This window comes from Alosa pseudoharengus, unplaced genomic scaffold, assembly GCF_046254945.1.
Source record: "Alosa pseudoharengus isolate Yale_2024_CS ecotype anadromous, Long Island Sound unplaced genomic scaffold, YU_APseudo_1.1 YU_APseudo_1.1_scf_7, whole genome shotgun sequence".
NCBI classification, from domain to species: domain Eukaryota; kingdom Metazoa; phylum Chordata; class Actinopteri; order Clupeiformes; family Clupeidae; genus Alosa; species Alosa pseudoharengus.
This window is the reverse complement of record NW_027468859.1, coordinates 12,149,506-12,162,358: the sequence shown is the minus strand read 5'-3', so window position 1 is coordinate 12,162,358 and position 12,853 is coordinate 12,149,506. Positions and strand designations below refer to the sequence as shown.

General features: G+C 40.9%; 1 protein-coding gene across 2 annotated transcripts; it reads left to right on the top strand.

Annotated features, from left to right (window-relative positions):
* The first annotated feature begins 3,828 nt into the window (after window positions 1-3,828).
* On the top strand, window positions 3,829-10,365 carry LOC143109921 (syndecan-4-like). Of its 2 annotated transcripts, none has more exons than XM_076272722.1 (5): window positions 3,829-3,978; window positions 7,414-7,492; window positions 7,597-7,691; window positions 7,804-7,882; window positions 9,391-10,365. In XM_076272722.1, exons 1-5 carry the CDS (start codon window positions 3,913-3,915, stop codon window positions 9,558-9,560), a joined length of 489 nt encoding a protein of 162 aa, XP_076128837.1. In that variant the 5' UTR covers window positions 3,829-3,912; the 3' UTR covers window positions 9,561-10,365. The 2 variants fall into 2 exon arrangements, with proteins under 2 accessions (XP_076128837.1, XP_076128835.1); XM_076272720.1 differs by having other exon boundaries at window positions 7,774-7,882.
* The last annotated feature ends 2,488 nt before the right edge of the window (window positions 10,366-12,853 follow it).

The window sequence follows — 12,853 nt, the reverse complement described above, 5'->3', positions numbered from 1 at the left end:
TTTCCAGATGTTAGATGAAGAGGAAAAAGAACTCATTTTTTTGGAAGCAGAATTGTGACTATGTATGATTAAATTGTTCTTCTAACATTTGAATTTTAGCGTTCCTTTATTGTGTGTTTTGTGGTGCGTGTTGATCTTCATGTTCATGTTCTAGAGCTGAAAAGGTATCACAGCTCTTCCAGTCTGTAGTGTGGCTATCCAGGTTAAACAGTGCCAGGCAGAAATTATCTGTCAAATAACAATCAACCTTAAATGTCATTATTAGCAAATAAACCAATATTGTCATGATGACTGAGTCAAAGGCGGGTCATATCCCAATCCCACCCAATCACTCTCTCCCAGTCATTTCCTGTCAGTCTCTCACTGTCCTGTCAAAAATAAAAAAGGCAAAAAGCCCCAAAAATATACTTAAAGGAGAATTCCGGTGTGATATTGACTTAAAGTGTGTTGAAACATGATACCGAGTGTGAACGTATGTCTCATAGCCCATCTCTGCTTGTCCCCTGCACTCCAAAAATAATTCTGTGGAAATGCATGGATTCCAGTTTCTTCCAGTAGCAGCAACTGGAATCCATGCATTTCCACGGAATTATTTTTGGAATCTGATCCCTTATCATACCTGTTCATTCTTACTCGTTGCTTGACTTATCGTGACTAAATTCAAGATGGCTGCAAACGCTAAACTTCATGAAGATACTGTCTGTATAAATCGTCTTGTAAGTAAACTACCAGTGCGTTTTCCAAGTTCTCAATGTCTCGTTTTAAATGTCAGGGCCCTCGGAAGTCTACCAATTAAGTGTGGAGATACATTGAGCCTCGTAAATGGTGTAAAACAGTGATTTATTTGCATGGCTAGCCCGATGCCGAAGCACCACAATTGGAAAAAGCTGTTGGTAGCATCGGCTAACTAGCGCCAGATTTTTGAGTGCAGGGGACAAGCCGAGATGGGCTATGAGACATACGTTCACACTCGGTATCATGTTTCTACACACTTTAGGTCAATATCACACCGGAATTCTCCTTTAACTGAGTCAAACGTTTTTCAAAAATGTCCGTGCCAGAATAAACATGTTGGCCATTAGCGCACTGAGGATTCAGCCGAACAGGCCTATGGCCTACATTCAGAAACACAAAGATAAAAGTGCTGAGCCCTCAAGAACACTCAAAAGTTCTGTTTCCATGTGAATAAACCCACATGTAGCAAAGTCAGTTCTGATGCAGACAGGAAAACAAATACACAGATCTAACAATAGACCCACCAAAAATGTTACCTGTGACCTAAAATATAAAATAAATTCAAACGAGCACCAAGAGGGAAATAGGTAGTCAAATTAAAGAATAAAGATGGATAGATAGATGTATTTTATGGCCACACAACAATACTGGTGGTGGGGGTGTTGTGGCGCAGCAGGCTACAGCGCCCGTACCATATACCGTTCCAAGTGCCCACGGGGACCCAGGTTCAAACCTGCGGTCCTGTCCCGATCCCACTCCGTCTCTCCCACTTGCTTCCCGTCACTCTCCATTGTCCTGTCCAAATAAATCAAAAAGCCCCAAAAATATAATTAAAAAAAAACAAAAACAATATTGGTGGTAATTGTTAGAGAAAGAGGTAGCTCAGTTGAGTAAGGGAGAAGATAAATGAAAACACAAAAGTTAATAAATTGTTCAGATTTTGCAGTGTTCAGGAGTGATTGTTGAGATGAGACAATTGCCCAATCCCAGGACTCACAGACTTTGCTGCGCATTTTCGCAAAATTCGTAAGGGCTTATGGCTCCCACTCACAGCTGCGTGCTTCGCGTTGCTGGAGACGCATCCCACTTTACATGGGCTCACGTGATCCGTTGCCGAACTGAATTGTGGGTCCGTCGCGTCGCGTTTCTCCCGCCGCTCGCGTTGAGGAGTTCAGCTGTTGCTGCACCGACAGACGGCACCGACCAATCAAGCCAATCTACGGACGGCACCAACCAATCACATTACGGTTTTACTTCAAGTCATTTGCATAGCTACCGTCGGGAACACCCACTGGCATTGACGGAACCAGAGCCCTTCTAAGGAGAGCCTCCCCACTCTCTATTAACCGAATTTGGCTGCAGTTTACCAGAGTTCACCTAGATGGCGATCGCGGGCGAGTCCAAAATACATGGGGTCCTATGGAGCTACATGGCTACATTTGTTGTTTTCACCTATTTAACAACTAAAACCCTCAGATTTTATTTTATTTTTCGCAAAATGGATATGGATTTTCAATCAAAAGTGAAATAATCCGGGAGTCATGTCCTTTCGTTTTCTTACAGGTTGGGTCGTTGTTGCCCATAACACGCTAGCATTGATGCTATGCTATGCTATGATCATGCTAATGAATGACGTCATTGGCACGTTTGAAAGGCTTTTAGAACAATTAAGTGACTTTAAAAAATATAATACTCAACCAAGTGTATTGTCTTTGCCTCCCCTTTCGAATACAATATTCAAATTACTTTAAAAAAAATTATATCCCGAGAAAAGTGGATTTTGAGGGGTACAGCTCCATAGACCTCCATTCATTCTGGACTCGCCCGTGAGCGCCCCTAGATGCAGTACCACACCGGAAGAGTTCCGAGAGTGAAGGTTCTCTCCTTATTAGACATTCTCTGACGGAACGCAGCTGTGTGTGGGAGCCGGCTGTCTACGTACTTCCGCTCAATTACAATTCCCCACAGTACTGCGAAGTCAGAGAGTCTGGTATCCAGGCTAAGAGACCATAGGAAAATCCAAAAATGACAAAGGTAAACAACTGCACGACACACGACCAGCTTGTAAAACAAGAGTTTGAAAGAATGTGCCATCAGGCAGCCGTCTCTTGTGCCTTGGCCGTGTGAAAAGCTGGCAAACTGGCGAGTGTCAGCAACATCTTTGTTATGAAACGTCACCTAGGTAACATGTGATCTCATGAAGTGCTGTCCAAAACCCATTTATACCTATCTGAGCCCATGTGGCCTCACACACACACTCACTTAGCATCTGAGAAGCCTGTGAGTCCTTAGTCCTCAGGGCTTACTTTGGGATTGAACCTATGAATATGACTGTGTGTAGGGATTTCGGACGAGGAGGCAGTTGAGGGCCAGCAGTGGAGATCTAGCTGTGGCTGGAGTATGGAGCTGACCAGTGCTTATGACTCCATCCTCCACAGACTGATAGCAGTGGCTCTAGATCGCCACCATGTCCCGGAGAAGTGACCTCATTATTACAGAGTCACATGTGCGGGAGTCACTTCAGAATGGCCCAGAAAGTAGAAGGGAATAATCACAGGGTGTACTGTTGAGTTATTGAGGCTTTATGCCCTGGCCATGAACTAGGCCTACTGGTCAAATCAGACCTGTACCATCCCACTACAAGACAATGCTGGCAGGGGGAGTAAGATTTTACATATCGGTTATTCCAGATACTTCTGAAATTGGTCATGGGAATAAACATTTTAACCTTCCAATTAGTTCACAGTGATCTAGAGACTAGAGGCTGTTTTCCCCAAGGCACTTAAAATGTTTTGTTGTGTTTATGAGGAGATAGTTGTCAAGCGAGATGGGTGGTGTGTGTGAGGAGTTATCATTGTTAATGTTTTTTTTTTTTTTTTTTAATGGTTTAGTAATTCAGTGTTGGTACATACACAAAATGTCAGATTACTCATACTTGTACTCTTGCAACACATTCACACATGCATGAGGTTTTCCAACCCCTCTCCTGTTATTTTCCAAGAGTAACTTCCTGGTTTGTCAAGCCCAGGGACCAATCAGAATGGCTGTTTGTTGAACGTCTCCCGGTGGAGATTACCTGTAAGGAGGAAGGCGCTACTTATTCACCAGAGGCTGCGGTTGTGCCATGACACACTTGTGTGAGCTGAGGAACTAAAGTCCAAGTCAGAACACTACAAAATGAAAGCTTCGTGGTTGGCCGCATGGCTACTCTTCACAGGCCTCTGTTTGCACCCTGGACACACGGTGAGTGAGGACGAATGAATGTGCCATACCTATATCCCCTGCTTCTCTTGCAAAGAGGGTTCTTGGTTAATGTGTTGTACATTAACTTGTACATGTAAGGGGGACTAGACTATGTAACAGGGAAGATATTTTTTTGGGTGGTGGGGGAGGGACAAGATTGTGCAGTATTGACACACCTGATCATTTGTAACTGATGAAGGCTTAATCTACCTGTGGAATGAAAAATTACAGGAGGGTCACGGTTTTGTGGGTTAAGTGTGATTGATGCAGTGGCATGTAAGCCGTGTAAGGCACAGGTGACAGGTTCACTTGTGTGCATAATTGCGCAAACAGACATGACCCTGCTTGTGGACATGATCTAATTGCCTTGTATGCATTTATACAAACATTTGTGTTTCACCCCTAATCATTCTCAAATAACACACTGAGAAGGACCACGGGGTGATCTCTGCCTTGAGTCATCCATAGGGATATGCTGCACAAAACCAAGGCTGCACCTTGTCAACCTAACAGGTGTGAAAGGGTGGTCTTTGGCATGGTGGTTTTCTCATGCCTTTATCTTGATTTTTCTTGTAAAGATGCAAAATAGCCATTTTGGCTAATTCTGGCAAATTTACATTTTTTATGTTTATTAATGTGCACTGTCTATGTCTAAATAAACCTTAAATAAATAAATAGTAGGCTTTAGTTTATGTAAGAAGTGCAAAAAGGTGGTCTTCTTGTGGCTTTATTTATCTTCATGTTTTTTTCTTCTTTTAAGTACACTCTTGTACTTGTCTTGTCCTTTCCTTTTAACAAATCTTCGGATAAACAAGTGTTTATTGTGTGGGTCTGGTGCAGACACACCCCTCCTAGACAGATCCACAGACACTTTTGCTAGAACTGGATTAGATAAGGGTACCTGTTCCAATCAAAGTCCATCAGAATCAACACTGCAACCAGAACAACATAGAAAGCTCTCAGAACAAAGCACCTTTATGGTTGTGTGTGTGTGTGTGAGAGAGAGAGAGAGAGAGAGAGAGACAAAGAAAGTGTGTGTGTGTCTATGTGTGTGAGAGAGAGAGAGAGATAAAGAAAGTGTGTGTTTGTGTGTGTGCGCGCGTTGCCTGCGTGCGTATACCTCTCTGAGTGCATGAGTGTATCAATACCTGACGTTCCCCATGCATCAGGAATTCCAGATTGGGTTCCGCTGGGTTTTGACAGAGCCAGTGTTCACTACTGAATTTGTCCATGAGCCTGTTTCTCACATTCTAATCACTGTGCTCAGTGAGTGACTCACACCGATGAGGTCATGGAAGATAAACCCTAAAACTAATACAACTGTGCTGAAATCATACATACAATCACCATGTTAATCACTAAATTAAGGCCTTTTTAATGGCTGTTCATGTTACACAGTCATTTTATGTAAAGCATGCGGTATTGCACAGTTCTCATTTGGGGACTTGCCCACATTTAGTCTATATCCAGCATTCAGGTGGGAGGAACTTTGGATATGGAAAATAGTTTGTAAATATTTCATTGGACATGGGCCAGAGGGGTCTTCTGTGGAAGTAGTTATCTCTCATGTAAGTGCAGATGCCCTTGGGGACATATGAGTCCTGATTATGATGATAACTCATATTGACCCTGAGAGACAGAGAGAGTTTGAACATTAGGTGCAATGAAGCTATAATTGACCTTCAGTTGAAAAACATTGTTTACAGTTTTAGAGTTCAAAGGCCATGCTGCAATAAACTACCTGAATGCAAGCCAGGTGGCCGTTCTTCACTATTTGGAATACATAACCCTTTTTTACTATTATAACTTATTTTATAAGTTCATTGTAAGCTGTAATGTTTTTGTGCAACATTCATGTGTTTGGCATAGCTTCCAGATACACCAGCTTCCTCTTTTAAGCTTTGTATTAAAGTGACAAAATTGAACTAAAACTTCACACCTTGTTTCTGTAATCTGTTTCATGCCATTTGCAATCACATTTGTTTCAGTATGTTTTTCACATGACAGACCTCAGAATATTTGCGAGAAGAAAGCTGCAGCGTAACCTGAAGAACAAGTACTACTATCACTGCCACAAACAGCTAACAGCTGGTGGCCACGACTACAGTTATTTTCACCTTCCATTCATTTATGACACCTACAGTTGATTTAGAGCAGGGTGTTTTGATCGGAGATTGGTCTTGGCTGCCATCTGCTTTTGTTTGTGCAGGCTATTTGCTAAAGCACTATCCTAAGCGATTCCCTTCAGTTGATTTTTTATGGAAGAGAAAAAACAGACCATACTTGTCTGGCTGTTAGTCATGTCCTTCCAAGTTAATGTATAAGTAGAGACATGTATAAAGGGGTTGGGCCAATGGCACAATCACCTGAGCTGAGCAAACAAAAGGAGCAAAAAAGGAGAAAAAAAGACGTCCAAGGGAAATCAATTACTACTTTGAATTATTCTTAAGGGAGACAGGAGAGGGTTCTCTATTGACATCACATCATAATCTAGTGGATTAACTCAACAACACATTTGGCAATGGACTGTGTCGCTGTGTAATGGAAGATGATTCATGCTTCTTTGTTATTCATTTTTATGACCGTTAAGAGATGACTGGGAGGGACAGCAGTTATAACCTGGAGGTATTTCTCTTGAATCTCTTACGCTGAGCCTCCATGGTAGGCCTATAGGTCTAATGGCTAATGAGTCAGACATCAGTCACTCAACTGTCATTAGACTCATGGTTAATCTATAAATGGGAGAATCAGTACAGGGGCGAATCTTCCTGCACAGTCATATCCTGGAGTTTCATGGCAAAATGATTCATTGTTTGCCTGGCAACTGGTGATATCAGTAAAACATGTGGTTTCAGGGGTGTGAGATAATGGATCAAATTACCGTTGTGAAATTGAAAGCAGCAGAAAGGAGGTTTGGTCTGAAACAAGTGAGTAGAAGGCATGTGAAAACCTTGTAAACAACAACAGGACAGTTGGCTTACTGTGCCAACTGCCAGCTTACTGTGTTAAGCTTTTCTGATGTTGTCATGGAGTTTCTGAAAATGAATTAGAAGCTCACAACAAAACTCTAAAAAGTGGTGAATTTCCACTTTAATTTCAATGTTTCTGCATTAATTCATCCATACTCATCATCACTTGAAGAATGACAGATGTGCATTTTCATCAGGATCAACTCACAACTTACACATCTGTTCACACACACACACGCACACATGCACACACACATGCACACACACACACACACACACACCACATCTCTCTCTCTGAAAATTGCAAAAGAATGTGTTTACAGGTTCTCAGAAAATTTATTTACAGGCGTTGGAGCAAATGAAACAGATGCCGGTCCCAATCTGTGAAGTCCCAGCGCGCACTCTAGGTTGCTCTGGCAGATTTAGCCATGTGTGTCTAACTCACACTCTGTCTTCTTCTTGGCAGAGTTCTCCTCCAGAGGATCTGGACGGGTCTGGTGATGATGCTGAAGGTTCAGGTTCAGGGGATCTGAGTTCAGGTCCGGGTAAGTGAACTGCTTTGAAATCCACACTTGCAGCATCATTACCAATCAAATAAGATGATTCAGGGTTTCTGGATTCCCCAAACACAATCTCTGTTCTTTTTTAGACCCACACGTCATAACCACAACCCTTTCACAGATGACCCCAGGAGGGGACCTCATCCCAAAAATCTTTGTGGGTGACACGAAAAGAGCAGGGCCTGTAAGAATTTGTTTACTTTTACTACTGATTATGTGATAGTATTTTGGTCTTTTTATTAAACTGTTTGCTTGTCTATGCTTAGGGTGACTCGGATATAATATTTGATTCCCAGCCTGCCACTGCTGCATATATGCCACGTCCGACGGGACAGGGGAGTCATAGCTTTTTGGAGGACAAGGAGACTCTTGCAGGTAATTCTTTTGCTACGTTACCAAATAGTATTATGGCTATACAAGACCTTTAAGCACTGGTGTGAAAGATCAACAAATCTGTCAACCTGTGTGTGTGTGTGTGTGTCAGTCAGAATGAAACATTGCTAAGCCATTTTTTCCTCTGGTGGACTGAGACAAAGTAGACAAAGTTCCTTGTGTAAGGCCACAACATTGGCCTGGTTGATGCCAGACTACTTTTCAAACTTCAATTGAGGATGAGAGTGGGTCTGAAAACTTGGGATCATCTTCAAAGATATGCATTGAGCTCAATAAGCATCAAACCAGCTAATAGGCTAACTGAAATACACACCATGCCAATCTCTAGGTATGGTGAAGGGTATGTGATGATGTGGGGTTATTTTAATTCCAAAGGCCAAGGGAACTTTATAAGGATGCATATCCTGGATCCATTAAAAATAACTGACCTTTAAAAATAAAAATCTGCCTGCCTCTATAGGAGTTCAACATAGGGGTATAAATACTTATGCACCCTGTATTTTAATGAAGAACATTTATTTATTCATTATACATTATTCATTCACAAAGAAAATTGGTGTCCTTTAAGAAAATTGGTGTCCATTAAGATCCATTTCCAAAAGATGGAATTCCTCTTTTTAATTCCTCTTTTTAGTCAACTTTAGCATGGGGCTGAGTACTTTTTATAGGCACTGTAGTTGTTTAGTCAGTTCCAAAAATCTGGTGATCTGGAAACAAATATAAATGGGATCCTTTCCAGACGGACCTGTAGAGCAAATTCAAACAGGTTCGTCTGGCTTCACCCTGGCTGGGACAACATAACCATAAGCGGCTATACTGGGATTCGATCTTTCGGTTTCCAGCCTGGGGTGTGTTTCCCGAAACCATAGTTGCTAACCTGTGAGAAATTGCATTGCAACCAACAAAGTTGCTAACCCCTGACCCACTACTATCAGTTTTGGCTGGGGGTTAACCTGCAAAAAAGAACTATAGGAAGTATTCCAGTAATATTTAGGGAATGTAGAGATTAGGGATCATAATCTTATAGGAATACTATAGATGTTGTGGCAATCTTGTAGTATTTTGGGACATACTATAGAAGTACTATAAGACTTTCCTATAAAAACCCACTAAGAAAGACTAGAGGGAAGGATATAATAGAGGTACATAACAGAGGTATTTATTTTACTACAGAATTACTATAGAAATCTTATAGTTTTACTAGTTCTTTTTCATAAGGGGTCATCTACTGTATTCTAAATGTATGTTTTATGCATATGTTTACAAGTAGCTCATTCTTCAGAATTTGTCAGCTTTCCTGTGTTTGTCTGGGAGGCACTGAACCGGTTAATGTCACTAATTAGTGGAACCTGTTCCACTGTAAGTGCATCAATTAGCAAGTCCAGGTGACTGGAGCAAAACAACTGAGAGGAGGTGTAATTTCTCTGCCTGAAACATCTGTCTGGCGTCAATGACAAAATGCATAATCAGGAAATCTTTTCTACTTTCAGCTGTCGTCAGTGGAGGCGTTGGAGCGTTGGTCCTGGCCCTGATGCTCGTCGGTGCTGTGGTGTACTTCATGAAGAGGAGGAAGAAAGCAAACTATGCAGCGGCCCAGCACACAAACGGCAAAACGATATATCATGCAGCACCGACAAAAGACGAGTTCATATTAGCATAGCCCTACATGCAACATAATGACTATATAAAGGAGGAGATGTTCTTCAGGGAGTGAGAGGGGGATGAGAAGTACTACAAAGGGTGTGGAGATGATGGAGTAATTGTAAATAAGGTGCAAGAGGAAAAGAGGAAGTGAGAGGGAAAGAAGAAAGAGGGTGAACAGACAGGAAAGGGAGACTGGCAAGCAGAGGCGTGACTGAGTGAGAACAAGTACAAAGGGGAAAGATGGGAAATGAAAGTGACAAAACATGTACAGTTCAGTAGCAGTAAAACATAAAAAAAAACAGACAAACGACAGGTTAAAAAGATAGACAGGAGCTGGTCAATTAAAAAAAATGTTTTATCCAGTGTTTTACAATACAGAAAGAGAGAGAGTAAGAGAAAGGGGGAGAGAAAGAGAGAGGGAGAGAGAGATAGTGTGTGCGTGTGTATGCGTGTGTGTGTGTGTCTTAAGTGCCATGATTTTCATGATTTTTGGTTGTATCACTAGGGCTTTCTGAGATGATGTTCTACTTTGTGTTCCCATTTGTTAACACATGATAATGTATTTATTGATAACCTCTGCCTTAGTTAAGAGGTAATTGTAACACTGCCCTGTCTAAAATGTAGCATATAGCCTAAACTTCTAAGTTGCATTAGTCTCTCAAATGTTCATCATCATTGTCTACAGCTGTAAAAACTACATTACATTCTACATCAAAAACTAAATCTGTATTATGCTGTTTTTAAGTGTTTTAAGTTGCTGACTTGTGGAGGTTTTACACTTTTGAGTAATAAAGGACACCTATGGTGTCATGGTGACAGACCTTGTGATTCCTTGTCTAGTCTTGATAAGTTAGTTAGTAAAGTGCTGTTGCCAATATTTTAGTTTTGAAACATAAAACTGCATTTAGAAGACCAACCTTTTAAACTATTAATGTAGTCTTACCCAGAGCCCTAGAGAAAGATGTCTATCTATAAGGCTCTGGCCCATGCTATTGTTATTATAGTATTGATTGAATGGACATATTGACATTGTTGTTTATTATTGCTATTCTCCTAGCGTCTGCCAAATCCCTTAACCATAACCATAAAATAAGTGTATGTGCAGGATGAATAATACAAAGAGTGTATTACAGTGTCTGAAAATGGCTCTGCCAGAATGGTTTTACTGTAGCTTAGGTAGGTCTTGTCTTTATATTTCTTGATAGCAAAAACTGCAAAAATAAGTTAGCCAACATCTCAGACACATTCATCAGGCATCATTTGTGAAAGTCATAGAAACACTACTAGCATTATGCATTAAACTTCATGGGCAGTTCTAGCGTTATGGATGTGACAATTGGACTCATATTGGTAAACAAAATGCCTTAGAGTGGGGGCAAAAATAGTATCAGTGAATTAATTTGCATAACTTTTAATGTAACCTCTGTCCTCTGAATACTGAGAAATCCTCAAATTTCATATAATCAATTTCATCCTAAGAATACAAGGCATTTTATCAGCGTTATGGATGTGACATGAAATGGACACACTTTTGTGAGAGATTACAGGTTTTCTACAAACTCTGTGAATTTTGAAGGAAACTGCCGAAACTATGATATATGTAGCATAAAGGAGACTTGAATGAACACAAAAAGTGTGTTTTTGAAACTATGCGCCATTTTCGTAATGCATTATGTAGGAAAAACTGGCGTTATGGATGTGACGGTTTCACGTTATGGATGTGACGTGTCTGAACCAGTCCTCGACAAACTACATAAAACACATACTTAAGTAGTGAATTTTGATATGAAACAATTGAAATAGTAATCATGAAAAACTCAGTGCCCACTAAGATCCACAGGAAGAATCAGGACAACAAGTCATTTAAAATATAAAAAAGAAATTAATTTTTTTCTTTTACCGTCATCAATTTTGGTCAGTGATTCCCGGGTTACTGAAACACCAGGGAACATGAAACTAAATAACTAGCCCTACCTCAACCGTTGCACCCAAGATAACAAAATATTTATGGTATGTTAGTCTCAAGAGCCCGCATCAACCTAACCCATACCCACTTATTTGTGATTTGCACACATAAAGTACATGCACGCGCACATGCACACACACACATGCACACACACGTACATGCGCACACACACACACACACACACACACTCGCACACATACAGACAGGCAAGCACACACATAAACACATACAGACAGGCAAGCACACACACACACACACACACATGCACAAACACCCACCCACATGAATGCAGACACATAACACACACACAGGCACGCATACGCATGTGCGCATGCAAACACACACACGCACACACACACATAAACACACAAACACAGGCACGCATACGCACATGCACACACACAGACACACACACACACACACACACACACACACACACACACACACACACACACACACACACACACACACACTCTTATAAACAAAAGCAAACTCACAGCACACACTCATTTACATGCACATGAGTTGCAGGAGTAGGAGATGGAGACAAATTGACAAGCGTGATTTATTTTTGCGTAGAGAATATGCAGGACTGAGAGGCGGTCATACCGCTATGTGGTACATCTAGTTTATTGCTGCCCTTACTCATGTTACTCTGTGGGTATTAGCTACAGAGGACCTGACACTTATGCTGTGTTAAGCAGACGTGAACGGCAGGCTGAACAGATCTGCAACAGAAGGAGGTTGCTATGTTAACTCCAGCTGCAAAGTCAGCCATCTTCACCAGCTAACACGATAATCCAGTTACTGTACAACAACAGTATGACAGTTACAGGAAGATAATTGCTCAGATTTTCAATAATATTATATTATTAATATTATTAATATATATTATTAATATTATTAATATTATGTTTGTTTTGCTAATGGTTAGGCAAGGCCTCCCTGAGGTTTTGATCATCCTAATAATCTTTGAAATGTCAATTGTAAACACTAAGTTGAAATGCATTGCCACCAGACACCTGACATGCCACCAGAACAGACGTTTTATCGGCTTTGAGGTATAATAAAGTCCCCAGTCTTGTAAATTCACATTATGTAACATCCATAACGTCACATCCATAACGCACCATTAAAGGTTTTAAAAGTAAGAAAGGGGCACAATTTGGTCATCACACTTTACATTGATATAAATCAGCTTTGCACAGACACTATGGACATTGTCGCATCAACACTGTATGTGTAGCATAAACTTTTCCTGTAAAACGTTATGGATGTGACATGGCCATGGAACTTGCTGACTTAAAAACAAAAGCCTTACAAATGTAAGGAGTTGTGCTCTT

Coding starts and splice junctions, on each gene's coding strand:
- LOC143109921 (XM_076272720.1), top strand. CDS start 3,913: ATGAAAGCTTCGTGGTTGGCCGCATGGCTACTCTTCACAGGCCTCTGT. Junction 7,692..7,773: donor ACACGAAAAGAGCAGGGCCT/GTAAGAATTTGT, acceptor GTCTATGCTTAG/GGTGACTCGGATATAATATT. Junction 7,883..9,390: donor GGACAAGGAGACTCTTGCAG/GTAATTCTTTTG, acceptor TTCTACTTTCAG/CTGTCGTCAGTGGAGGCGTT.